This window comes from Mustelus asterias, unplaced genomic scaffold (genome assembly GCF_964213995.1).
Source record: "Mustelus asterias unplaced genomic scaffold, sMusAst1.hap1.1 HAP1_SCAFFOLD_4576, whole genome shotgun sequence".
In the NCBI taxonomy this organism is placed as follows: Eukaryota; Metazoa; Chordata; class Chondrichthyes; order Carcharhiniformes; family Triakidae; genus Mustelus; species Mustelus asterias.
Window position 1 is genome coordinate 1 of NW_027594519.1, and position 12,871 is coordinate 12,871.

At 58.6% G+C, this 12,871-nt stretch overlaps 1 protein-coding gene across 1 annotated transcript; it reads right to left on the bottom strand.

Moving 5' to 3' along the window:
• Window positions 1-6: 6 nt before the first annotated feature.
• LOC144491153 (nonsense-mediated mRNA decay factor SMG5-like) lies at window positions 7-12,173 on the bottom strand. Its single transcript, XM_078208830.1, has 6 exons — window positions 12,110-12,173; window positions 11,001-11,160; window positions 9,915-10,005; window positions 5,730-5,804; window positions 3,886-4,025; window positions 7-183 (listed from the first exon to the last, which is right to left on the bottom strand). The coding sequence occupies exons 1-5, from the start codon at window positions 12,137-12,139 to the stop codon at window positions 3,929-3,931; spliced, it is 453 nt and encodes a 150-aa protein (XP_078064956.1). The 5' UTR covers window positions 12,140-12,173; the 3' UTR covers window positions 7-183; window positions 3,886-3,928.
• Between the last annotated feature and the right edge of the window lie 698 nt (window positions 12,174-12,871).

Sequence of the window (12,871 nt, forward strand, 5' to 3'; positions counted from 1 at the left end):
GACCACGGCGGCAAACCGATAAGCCTCCACCGGACGCCGTCGCCGCCTGATCGCGTTTGGAGAGGTTCTTCCGAGGTCGTGACCCCCCACCGCCGTGCTTCAGCCCATCTCCTTCCACTGGCGGTAAAAATCCAGGATGTTCTTCACGTCCACGCCACTGGCGTGAGCGGCATGCAGCGCGGCCTGCGACAAGAGACGGCAAAATCAGCGGGGGGCACGCTAGTGTACCTTTAAGAGTTTTTAAAAAAATTCATGCATTAGTCTATGTTAAACCTGTAAAAGTTGTCTTTTGTCTACGGAATTGGTTTGATTGGAACATTGTAAAGATCTTTAAGGGTTATCATGATTGATAAAAGTTCTTAACATTTTCTTACTATACATATTAACTATATTCTTAATTAAACTTTCTTTGGTAAAAGCTCCCTCGTGGGTCACTTGAATCATACCTGAAGCGGAACATTTCATGGTTATCCAAACCACATTCAAGATGCAAAACTTCTTCAGGTGGGCTTCATCAAACACTTTGGAGTTTCGAACTGAAACCATAACACTACCTCTAACCTCCTCCAGCTCCGATACCATCCCCCCCCCATCCCTCTAATCTCCTCCACCGCCTAAGCCCCCTCACTATCTCTGCAACCTCCTCCAGCCCCTACATCCCCCCTCCCGTATCTCTGCAACCTCCTTCAGCCCCCTACAACCCCCTCCCTATCTCTGTATCCTCCTCCAGCCCCGACACCCCCTCCCTATCTCTGTAACCTCCTCCAACCCCTTCCCCATCTCTGTAACCTCCTCCAACCCCGACACCCACTCCCCATCTCTGGAACCTTCTCCAGCCCCGACGCCCCCTCCCAATCTCTGTAACCTCCTCCAGCCCCGACGCCCCCTCCCTCTCTCTGTAACCTCCTCCAGGCCCCACGCCCCCTCCCTACCTCTGCAACCTCCTCCAGCCCCTACACCCCCTCCCTATCCCTGTAACCTCCTCCAGCCCCTACACCCTCTCCCTATCTCTAACCTCGTCCAGTCCCTACAACCCGTCCCTACCTCTGTAACCTCCTCCAGCCCCTACACCCCCTGCCGGTCTCTGTAACCTCCTCCAGCCCCAACACCCCACTCCTTCCCTATCCCTGTAAGCTCCTCCAGCCCCTACACCCCCTCCCGATATCTATCCTCCTCCAGCCACTACACCTTCTCCCTATCTCTAACCTCGTCCAGCCCCTACACACCCTCCCTATCTCTGTAACCTCCTCCGTTCCCTAGAGGGAGAGGGAGGGAGTCAGAGAAAGAGGTGGGGGAGGGAGGGAGACAGAGAGGGGGGGGGTTGGGAGGGAAGCAGAGAGAGGAGGGGAGGAGGGAGGGAGGCAGAGAGAGGGGGGAGGCAGTGCGGCAGAGGGGGGGGGAGGGAGGGAAGCAGAAGGGGGAGGGAGGGAGGCAGATAGAGAGTGGGGAGGCAGGGCGGCAGAGGCGGGGGTGGTGGGGAGGGAGGGAGGCAGGGGGGGAGAGGGAGGAGGGAGGCAGTGGGGGGGAGGGAAGGAGGCAGAGAGAGAGGGGGAGGGATAGAGAGACGGGGGGAGGGAGGCAGAGAGGGGAGGGAGGGAGGCAGAGAGGGGAGGGAGGGAGGCAGAGAGGGGGGGGAGGGAGGCGAAGGGAGGGGGAGGGAGGCGGAGAGAGGGGGAGGGAGGCGGAGCGAGAGAGGCGGAGAGACAGGAGAGGGAGGCGGAGAGAGGGGGGAGGGAGGCGGAGAGAGGGGGGAGGGAGGCGGAGAGAGGGGGAGGGAGGCGGAGAGAGGGGGGAGGGAGGCGGAGAGAGGGAGGCGGAGAGAGGGGAGAGGGAGGCGGAGAGAGGGGGAGGGAGGCGGAGAGAAGGGGGGAGGAAGGCGGAGAGAGGGGGGAGGGAGGCGGAGAGAGGGGGGAGGGAGGCGGAGAGAGGGGGGAGGGAGGCGGAGAGAGGGGGGAGGGGAGGCGGAGAGAGGGGGGAGGGAGGCGGAGAGAGGGGGGAGGGAGGCGGAGAGAGGGGGGAGGGAGGCGGAGAGAGGGGGGAGGGAGGCGGAGAGAGGGGGGAGGGAGGCGGAGAGAAGGGGGGAGGGAGGCGGAGAGAGGGGGAGGGAGGCGGAGAGAGGGGGGAGGGAGGCGGAGAGAGGGGGAGGGAGGCGGAGAGAGGGGGAGGGAGGCGGAGAGAGGGGGGAGGGAGGCGGAGAGGGCGGAGGGAGGCGGAGAGAGGGGGAGGGAGGCGGAGAGAGGAGGGAGGGAGGCGGAGAGAGGGGGGAGGGAGGCGGAGAGAGGGGGGAGGGAGGCGGAGAGAGGGGGGAGGGAGGCGGAGAGAGGGGGAGGGAGGCGGAGAGGGGGGAGGGAGGCGGAGAGAGGGGGGAGGGAGGCGAGAGAGGGGGGAGGGAGGCGGAGAGGGGGGAGGGAGGCGGAGAGGGGGGAGGGAGGCGGAGAGAGGGGGGAGGGAGGCGGAGAGAGGGGGGAGGGAGGCGGAGAGAGGGGGGAGGGAGGCGGAGAGAGGGGGGAGGGAGGCGGAGAGAGGGGGGAGGGAGGCGGAGAGAGGGGGGAGGGAGGCGGAGAGAGGGGGGAGGGAGGCGGAGAGAGGGGGGAGGGAGGCGGAGAGAGGGGGAGGGAGGCAGAGAGAGGGGGGAGGGAGGCGGAGAGAGGGGGGAGGGAGGCGGAGAGAGGGGGGAGGGAGGCGGAGAGAGGGGGGAGGGAGGCGGAGAGAGGGGGGAGGGAGGCGGAGAGAGGGGGGAGGGAGGCGGAGAGAGGGGGGAGGGAGGCGGAGAGAGGGGGGAGGGAGGCGGAGAGAGGGGGGAGGGAGGCGGGAGAGAGGGGGGAGGGAGGCGGAGAGAGGGGGGAGGGAGGCGGAGAGAGGGGGGAGGGAGGCGGAGAGAGGGGGGAGGGAGGCGGAGAGAGGGGGGAGGGAGGCGGAGAGAGGGGGGAGGGAGGCGGAGAGAGGGGGGAGGGAGGCGGAGAGAGGGGGGAGGGAGGCGGAGAGAGGGGGAGGGAGGCGGAGAGAGGGGGAGGGAGGCGGAGAGAGGGGGAGGGAGGCGGAGAGAGGGGGGAGGGAGGCGGAGAGAGGGGGGAGGGAGGCGGAGAGAGGGGGGAGGGAGGCGGGGAGAGGGGGGAGGGAGGCGGAGAGAGGGGGGAGGGAGGCGGAGAGAGGGGGGAGGGAGGCGGAGAGAGGGGGGAGGGAGGCGGTGAGAAGGGGGGAGGGAGGCGGAGAGAGGGGGGAGGGAGGCGGAGAGAGGGGGGAGGGAGGCGGAGAGGGGGGGGGAGGGAGGCGGAGAGAAGGGGGGAGGGAGGCGGAGAGAGGGGGGAGGGAGGCGGAGAGAGGGGGAGGGAGGCGGAGAGAGGGGGGAGGGAGGCGGAGAGAGGGGGGAGGGAGGCGGAGAGAGGGGGGAGGGAGGCGGAGAGGGGGGGAGGGAGGCGGAGAGAGGGGGAGGGAGGCGGAGAGAGGGGGGAGGGAGGCGGAGAGAGGGGGGAGGGAGGCGGAGAGAGGGGGGAGGGAGGCGGAGAGAGGGGGGGAGGGAGGCGGAGAGATGGGGGAGGGAGGCGGAGAGAGGGGGGAGGGAGGCGGAGAGAAGGGGGGAGGGAGGCGGAGAGAGGGGGGAGGGAGGCGGAGAGAGGGGGGAGGGAGGCGGAGAGAGGGGGGAGGGAGGCGGAGAGAGGGGGGAGGGAGGCGGAGAGAGGGGGGAGGGAGGCGGAGAGAGGGGGAGGGAGGCGGAGAGGGGGGAGGGAGGCGGAGAGAGGGGGGAGGGAGGCGGAGAGAGGGGGAGGGAGGCAGAGAGAGGGGGGGAGGGAGGCGGAGAGCGGGGGGAGGGAGGCGGAGAGAGGGGAGCAGAGAGGGAGAGGGACACTAGATTCACGCGATGCGGATGGTCTGAGGGTGACTGACCTGTACGTGGTTGGAGAGCGAGTTGGGGTTGTCCGGGGAGAACTCAGTTAGAATCGTGACCATGCCCAGCCACCTCCTCCTCGCTGTTGCCCTGAGACAGAGTGAGCTGTTTGCAGCTGTCCAGAATCTTGTACAAGTGCCTGTCACAAAGAGAATGTACGCCAGAAAGCAGGCGAGTTAACGAGCCGTCACGTCCAGGGGTGCTGCTGCCTTGAACAGGAACCTCCCCCTCTCACGCTGAGAGGGGGAGGGTGTGGAGTTGGAGCTCACTGGACTGCGTCACCCAGAGGCTTGAGACGAGAGCAGTTAAACTGCTTTCCGTAATGCCGAGATATTGGACTGTCGGAAAAACCCATCTGGTTCCCTTTAGGGAAGGAAATCTGCCGTCCTTACCCCGGTCTGGCCTACATGTGACTCCCAGAACCACAGCAATGTGGTTGACTCTCAACTGCCTCCGAAAAGGGCCTAACATTGGACGAGACCATGCAAGCCTTGCTGAGGCAATGTTTCACTGCACTAAGGGTCATTTAAGCTCACTTTTACAACAGTGTATCAGCAAAACTGGGCAGAGGGAGCGCCGCACTGTGGGAGGGTCAGTGCAGAGGGAGCGCCGCACTGTGGGAGGGTCAGTGCAGAGGGAGCACCGCACTGTGGGAGGGTCAGTGCAGAGGGAGTGCCGCACTGTGGGAGGGTCGGTGCTGAGGGAGTGCCGCACTGTGGGAGGGTCGGTGCTGAGGGAGCGCCGCACTGTGGGAGGGTCGGTGCTGAGGGAGCGCCGCACTGTGGGAGGGTCGGTGCTGAGGGAGCGTCGCACTGTGGGAGGGTCAGTGCTGAGGGAGCGCCGCACTGTGGGAGGGTCAGTGCTGAGGGAGTGCAGCACTGTGGGAGGGTCGGTGCTGAGGGAGCCCCGCACTGTGGGAGGGTCAGTGCTGAGGGAGCGCCGCACTGTGGGAGGGTCAGTGCTGAGGGAGCCCCGCACTGTGGGAGGGTCAGTGCTGAGGGAGTGCAGCACTGTGGGAGGGTCAGTGCTGAGGGAGCGCCGCACTGTGGGAGGGTCAGTGCTGAGGGAGTGCAGCACTGTGGGAGGGTCAGTGCTGAGGGAGCGTCGCACTGTGGGAGGGTCAGTGCTGAGGGAGCGCCGCACTGTGGGAGGGTCAGTGCTGAGGGAGCGCCGCACTTTTGGAGGGTCGGTGCTGAGGGAGCGCCGCACTGTGTGAGGGTCAGTGCTGAGGGAGCGCCGCACTGTGTGAGGGTCAGTGCTGAGGGAGCGCCGCACTGTGTGAGGGTCAGTGCTGAGGGAGCGCCGCACTGTGTGAGGGTCAGTGCTGAGGGAGCGCCGCACTGTGTGAGGGTCAGTGCTGAGGGAGCGCCGCACTGTCTATGTAAAGAGCAGTCGGGAGGGGTGGGAGTGAGGGAGTTCTCCCTTTGTGTCCTGGGGCTAATTTTTATCCCACAACCCACAGACCTAAGAGATCTCCGTCATTGTGAAGTTGCTTCGGGAATGAGCAATGTAGCTGCCAATGTGGCGACACTTGTCAAAGGCTCTTAAAGCATCTTGGGAGTGTCCTGAGGGGGAGGAGAAGGGCACTAGACAAATGCAAGCCTTGCATTTGGGACGGGGAGGGGGTGAATGATAGCTCAAATGAAATGTCTGCCCCTTGTGCAAACTGTCTCGCGACTGAATCCACAGAAATAGCTCTCCCAGGGATAAGGCGTCCCGGCGAAAGGGTTGGCCATTGAAGATGCAAACTCTTCAATCGTCAGGGCTCACAGGAGAAAAGAAATGAAATAATGGCGAAGGATCAGCTTCCGGAGAGGAAGAGGTTTTATCCTGTCCGCCTTACCATGCATCCAGATCCTGCCTCTTCAGTCTGTGCCTCTCCACAGTCCTTCCAGTGTCTCGTTGGCAGCGGATATACCTGGGTTCGGGATGGCATAGGTTAGAAATGACAGCAAATATACCATCCTCACCAATCTAAACCCCCCTCGATGAGATTCCAGTCTGTAACTCGCTCCCGGGTATCTGTTATTCTATATATAAACCACCCCGAACCCCTCGATTAGATTCCAGTCTGTAACTCACTCCCGGGTGTCGGTTATTCTATATATAAACCACCCCGAACCCCTCGATTAGATTCCAGTCTGTAACTCACTCCCGGGTATCTGTTATTCTATGTATAAACCACCCCGAACCCCTCGATTAGATTCCAGTCTGTAACTCACTCCCGGGTATCTGTTATTCTATGTATAAACCACCCCGAACCCCTCGATTAGATTCCAGTCTGTAACTCACTCCCGGGTATCTGTTATTCTATATATAAACCACCCCGAACCCCTCGATTAGATACCAGTCTGTAACTCACTCCCGGGTATCTGTTATTCTATATATAAACCACCCCGAACCCCTCGATTAGATTCCAGTCTGTAACTCACTCCCGGGTATCTGTTATTCTATATATAAACCACCCCAAACCCCTCGATTAGATTCCAGTCTGTAACTCACTCCCGGGTATCTGTTATTCTATATATAAACCACCCCGAACCCCTCGATTAGATTCCAGTCTGTAACTCACTCCCGGGTATCTGTTATTCTATATATAAACCACCCCGAACCCCTCGATTAGATTCCAGTCTGTAACTCACTCCCGGGTATCTGTTATTCTATATATAAACCACCCCGAACCCCTCGATTAGATTCCAGTCTGTAACCCACTCCCGGGTATCTGTTATTCTATATATAAACCACCCCGAACCCCTCGATTAGATTCCAGTCTGTAACTCACTCCCGGGTAGGTGTTATTCTATATATAAACCACCCGAACCCCTCGATTAGATTCCAGTCTGTAACTCACTCCCGGGTATCTGTTATTCTATATATAAACCCACCCCGAACACCTCGATTAGATTCCAGTCTGTAACTCACTCCCGGGTATCTGTTATTCTATATATAAACCACCCCGAACCCCTCGATTAGATTCCAGTCTGTAACTCACTCCCGGGTATCTGTTATTCTGTATATAAACCTCCCCAAACCCCTCGATTAGATTCCAGTCTGTAACTCACTCCCGGGTATCTGTTATTCTGTATATAAACCACTCCGAACCCCTCGATTAGATTCCAGTCTGTAACTCACTCCCGGGTATCTGTTATTCTCTATATAAACCACCCCGAACCCCTCAATTAGATTCCACTCTGTAACTCACTCCCGGGTATCTGTTATTCTATATATAAACCACCCCGAACCCCTCGATTAGATTCCAGTCTGTAACTCACTCCCGGGTATCTGTTATTCTATATATAAACCTCCCCAAACCCCTCGATTAGATTCCAGTCTGTAACTCACTCCCGGGTATCTGTTATTCTATATATAAACCACCCCGAACCCCTCGATTAGATTCCACTCTGTAACTCACTCCCGGGTATCTGTTATTCTATATATAAACCACCCCGAACCCCTCGATTAGATTCCAGTCTGTAACTCACTCCCGGGTATCTATTCTATATATAAACCACCCCGAACCCCTCGATTAGATTCCAGTCTGTAACTCACTCCCGGGTATCTGTTATTCTATATATAAACCACCCCGAACCCCTCGATTAGATTCCAGTCTGTAACTCACTCCTGGGTATCTGTTATTCTATATATAAACCACCCCGAACCCCTCGATTAGGTTCCAGTCTGTAACTCACACCCGGGCATTTGTTATTCTGTATATAATGGAATTTCGCAGATTCGTGTGTGTCTGGAGTATTGTGTGCAGTTTTGGTGTCCTTATCTGAGGCAGGATGTCCTTGCTATAGAGGGAGCGCAGCGCAGCGCAGGTTTACCAAGCTGATTCCGGGTCTGTCATATGAGGAGAGACTAAGTCGATTAGGATTATATTCACTGGAGTTTAGAAGAGTGAGAGGGAATTTCATAGAAACTTATAAAATTCTAACAGGATAGATTCAGAAAGAATGTTCCCGATGGTGGGGGGAGTCCAGAACGAGGGGGTCATAGTTTGAGGATACGGGGTAAACCTTTTAGGACTGAGGTGAGGGGAAATTTCTTCACCCAGAGGGTGGTGAATGTGTGGAATTCACTCCCACAGAAAGTAGTTGAGGCCAAAACGTTGTGAGATTTGGAGAAGAAATCAGATATAGCTCTTGGAGCTAAAGGGATCGAGGGAAATGGGGGGGGGGGGGGGGGGGGGGGGGCAAGAAGGGGATCAGGATATTGAATTTGATAACCAGCCGTGAATTCATAATGAATGGCAGAGCAGGCTGGAAGGGCCGAATGGCCTCCTCCTGCTTCTGGTCTCTATGCCCCATCTGTCTAATCTCTGACGTGAGAGTCTGGGGGCAGACTCGGAGAACCTTCTTGACTCGAGGGTGGTGAATCTTTGGAGTACTCTATTCCAGGGAATTGTGAGTGATCAGTCACTGAGTGGATACGAGTGATGTCGAGGAGCTGAGTAGAGTCGTAGAGATATACAGCACGGATACAGGCCCTTCGGCCCATCTCCTCCATGCCCACCAGGGATCTGAACTAGTCCTGTTTGCCTGCGTTTGGCCTGTATCCCTCTAAACCTTTCCCCATCCATGTATCTGTCCAAATGTCTTTTAAATGTTGTCATTGTAGCCGCCTCTACCACCCCCTCTGGCTGCTCATGCCACACACGCACCACCCTCTGTGTGAAAAAGTTACCCCTCGGGTCCCCCTTTCCCCTCTCACCTTCAACCTCTACCCTCTAGTTTTGGACTCCCACCCCTACCCTGGGGAAAAAGACCCCAGATGTTCACCTGATCTATACCCCTAATGATTTTATAAACCTCTATAAGGTCGCCCCCACCCCCGACCCACTCATCCTTCTACGCTCCAGGGAAAAAAATATCCTCGTCTTTCCAGCCTCTCCTTAGAATCTAAACCTTCTGGTAACATCCCTGTAAATCTTTTTTTGCCCCCTTTCCTGTTTAATAACATCCTTCCTACAGCAGGGTGACCAGAATTGTCCACAGTACTCCGAACGTGGCCGCACCAATGTCTGGTCTGGTTACTACGTTCACAGACCACACCAAAATTGGTGGAGTTGCGGATCGTGAAAAGGATTGTCAGAGGATACAGCAAGATATCGACCAAGAGACTTGGGCGGAGGGACGGCAGATGGAATTTAATCCAGATAAATGTAAGGTAATGCATTTTGGAAGGTCCAATGCATGTAGGAATTATAGAGTAAATGGTAGAACCCCGAGGAGTATTGACAGGCAGAGGAATCTGGGCGTACAGGTACACAGGTCACTGAAAGTGGCAACGCAGGTGGAGAAGGTAGTCAAGAAGGCATACGGCATGCTTGCCTTCATCGGCCGGGGCACTGAGTATAAAAATTGGCAGCTGTACAGAACCTTAGTTAGGCCTCATTGTGAACAATTCTGGTCGCCACACTACCAGAAGGATGTGGAGGTTTTGGAGAGGGTACAGAAAAGATTTACCAGGATGTTGCCTGGTGTGGAGGGCATTAGCTATGAGGAGAGGTTGGAGAAAATTGATTTGTTCTCACTGGAACGACGGAGGTTGAGGGGGGGGCGACCTGATAGAGGTCTACAAGATTATGAGGGGCACGGACAGAGTGGATAGTCAGGTGCTCTTTCCCCAGGGTGGAAGAGTGAAGTACTCGGGGACACAGGTTTAAGGTGCGTGGGGAAAGTTTAGAGGAGATGTGCGAGGTAAGTTTTTTTACACAGAGGGTGGTGAATGTCTGGAACGCGCTGCCCGGGGAGGGGGTGGGAGCAGGTACGATAGCGGCATTTAAGATCCATCGAGCGCTTGCATTCCTGGCCAAATTCACATGGATTTGACAGCACATTCCATTCGGCCCCTCTGCTCTGTGCTGGGGTAGCTACTCCACACCAGAATCCTCCCACACCCATCCTTTCAATAGCAGGGACACCTCCTGCTCTGATATCTACTGCCCGAATGCAAAGCCTCTTTCCAACACGGCTGCTGTCTCCAACACTGCCACAGGCACCCGCCAATCGAGCCTCCAACTTACCGGTTACCCTTTTTGAACTCTGACTCCAGGAAGCGGATTGCATCTCTCGCTCCAGGATGTTCCTTCTTCAGGAAATCCAGCCCGTCGATTACTGAGTGGGGAACAAGAGCGCAGGAAATGTTACAGCTGAAATGTCCCCCATCCAACACTCCACAGCACGGGGTTAGATACAGAGTAAAGCTCCCTCTACACTGTCCCCATCAAACACTCCCAGGACAGGTACAGCACGGGGTTAGATACAGAGTAAAGCTCCCTCTAAACTGTCCCCATCAAACACTCCCAGGACAGGTACAGCACGGGGTTAGATACAGAGCAAAGCTCCCTCTAGACTGTCCCCATCAAACACTCCCAGGACAGGTACAGCACGGGGTTAGATACAGAGTAAAGCTCCCTCTACACTGTCCCCATCAAACACTCCCAGGACAGGTACAGCACGGGGTTAGATACAGAGTAAAGCTCCCTCTAAACTGTCCCCATCAAACACTCCCAGGACAGGTACAGCACGGGGTTAGATACAGAGCAAAGCTCCCTCTAGACTGTCCCCATCAAACACTCCCAGGACAGGTACAGCACGGGGTTAGATACAGAGTAAAGCTCCCTCTACACTGTCCCCATCAAACACTCCCAGGACAGGTACAGCACGGGGTTAGATACAGACTAAAGCTCCCTCTACACTGTCCCCCATCAAACACTCCCAGGACAGGTACAGCACGGGGTTAGATACAGAGTAAAGCTCTCTCTACACTGTCCCCCTTCAAACACTCCCAGGACAGGTACAGCACGGGGTTAGATACAGAGTAAAGCTCCCTCTACACTGTCCCCCTTCAAACACTCCCAGGACAGGTACAGCACGGGGTTAGATACAGAGTAAAGTTCCCTCTACACTGTCCCCCATCAAACACTCCCAGGACAGGTACAGCACGGGGTTAGATACAGAGTATAGTTCCCTCTACATAGTCCCCCAAGAAACACTCCCAGGACAGGTACAACACGGGGTTAGATACAGAGTAAAGCTCCCTCGACACTGTCCCCCATCAAACACTCCCAGAACAGGTACAGCAGGGGGAGGGGAGGGGGGTCACCTACCGGTCCGGGGGATGATGATGATAAAGCGGCCGCTGTTTGCCAGTTGTCGGATGTTCACCAGTTGTTGGCAGATGGCCTGGGTGTTGGGGATCAGATACGGTGACATGGTGGACTGGCTCTTGGGCTGCTGCAGACTCCCTTCCAACTGTGACACTTCCAGCTGCGTCAGACACAGAGAGAGAGAAAGGATTATAGAATTAAATCCACAGTTGCACTGTGGGGTTTCAGTGCTGAGGGAGCGCCGCACTGTGGGAGGGTCAGTGCTGAGGGAGCGCTGCACTGTGGGAGGGTCAGTGCTGAGGGAGCGCCGCACTGTGGGAGGGTCAGTGCTGAGGGAGCGCTGCACTGTGGGAGGGTCAAAGCTGAGGGAGCGCTGCACTGTGGGAGCGCTGCACTGTGGGAGGGTCAGTGCTGAGGGAGTGCCGCACTGTGGGAGGGTCGGTGCTGAGGGAGTGCCGCACTGTGGGAGGGTCAGTGCTGAGGGAGCGCTGCACTGTGGGAGGGTCAAAGCTGAAGGAGCGCTGCACTGTGGGAGCGCTGCACTGTGGGAGGGTCAGTGCTGAGGGAGCGCCGCACTGTGGGAGGGTCAAAGCTGAGGGAGCGCTGCACTGTGGGAGGGTCAGTGCTGAGGGAGCGCCGCACTGTGGGAGGATCAGTGCTGAGGGAGCGCTGCACTGTGGGAGGGTCAGTGCTGAGGGAGCGCCGCACTGTGGGAGGGTCAGTGCTGAGGGTGCGCCGCACTGTGGGAGGGTCGGTGCTGAGGGAGCGCCGCACTGTGGGAGGGTCGGTGCTGAGGGAGTGCCGCACTGTGGGAGGGTCAGTGCTGAGGGAGCGCCGCACTGTGGGAGGGTCAGTGCTGAGGACGCCCCGCACTGTGGGAGGGTCAGTGCTGAGGATGCCCCGCACTGTGGGAGGGTCAGTGTTGGGACATCTGGAGGTTGCTATATAAATACAAGATGTTCTTCAATTCATTGGCCAGGGAGCTTAGGGCGCCCTCTGCTGTCTGGAATAGTGTACTGCAGCAGGGCAGAAGCGAGCATTTCCCCAACGACCACATTGTGAATTCAGTCTCTCCCCCCACACCCCTCGCAGCGGAGCCGCCTCCTCACCTGCAGCCGGAGTTGGGCCATGTCTCGCATCAGCCGGTTCCTCCGAGCCTCTTCTTCAGCCTGGAGTCACCAAACAACAAGTCACTCCGTGTGTGAGAGAGAGAGAGTGGACAGAGACTGCAGGCTACACACACAGACACACACACAGACACACACACACCCCCCCCCCCCCACACACACACCCACCCACCCACACCCACATGCCCCTCACACCGACACACGCGCACATATCACACACACACACGCGCACGCACCCACGCACGCACCCACACACGCACCCACACACGCACGCACGCGCCTGCACGCCCGCACCTGCCCGCACCCACCCACCCGCCCGCACCCACCCGCCCGCACGCACCCACCCGCACGCACCCACCCTCCCGCACCCGCACGCACGCGCACCCACCCACACACGCGCACCCGCACGCACGCACCCGCACGCACGCACGCACCCACCCACACACGCGCACCCACCCACACACGCGCACCCACCCACACACGCGCACCCACCCACACACGCGCACCCACCCACACACGCGCACCCACCCACACACGCGCACCCACCCACACACGCGCACCCACCCACACACGCGCACCCACCCACACACGCGCACCCACGCGCACCCACCCACCCACGCGCACCCACCCACCCACGCGCACCCACCCACCCACCCACCCACCCGCGCGCACCCACCCGCGCGCACCCACCCACCCGCGCGCACCCACCCACCCGCGCGCACCCACCCACCCGCGCGCACCCAC

Coding starts and splice junctions, on each gene's coding strand:
- LOC144491153 (XM_078208830.1), bottom strand. CDS start 12,139: ATGCGAGACATGGCCCAACTCCGGCTGCAG. Junction 10,006..11,000: donor CATCATCATCCCCCGGACCG/GTAGGTGACCCC, acceptor TTCCCCACTCAG/TAATCGACGGGCTGGATTTC. Junction 5,805..9,914: donor GAGTTCAAAAAGGGTAACCG/GTAAGTTGGAGG, acceptor TCCCGAACCCAG/GTATATCCGCTGCCAACGAG.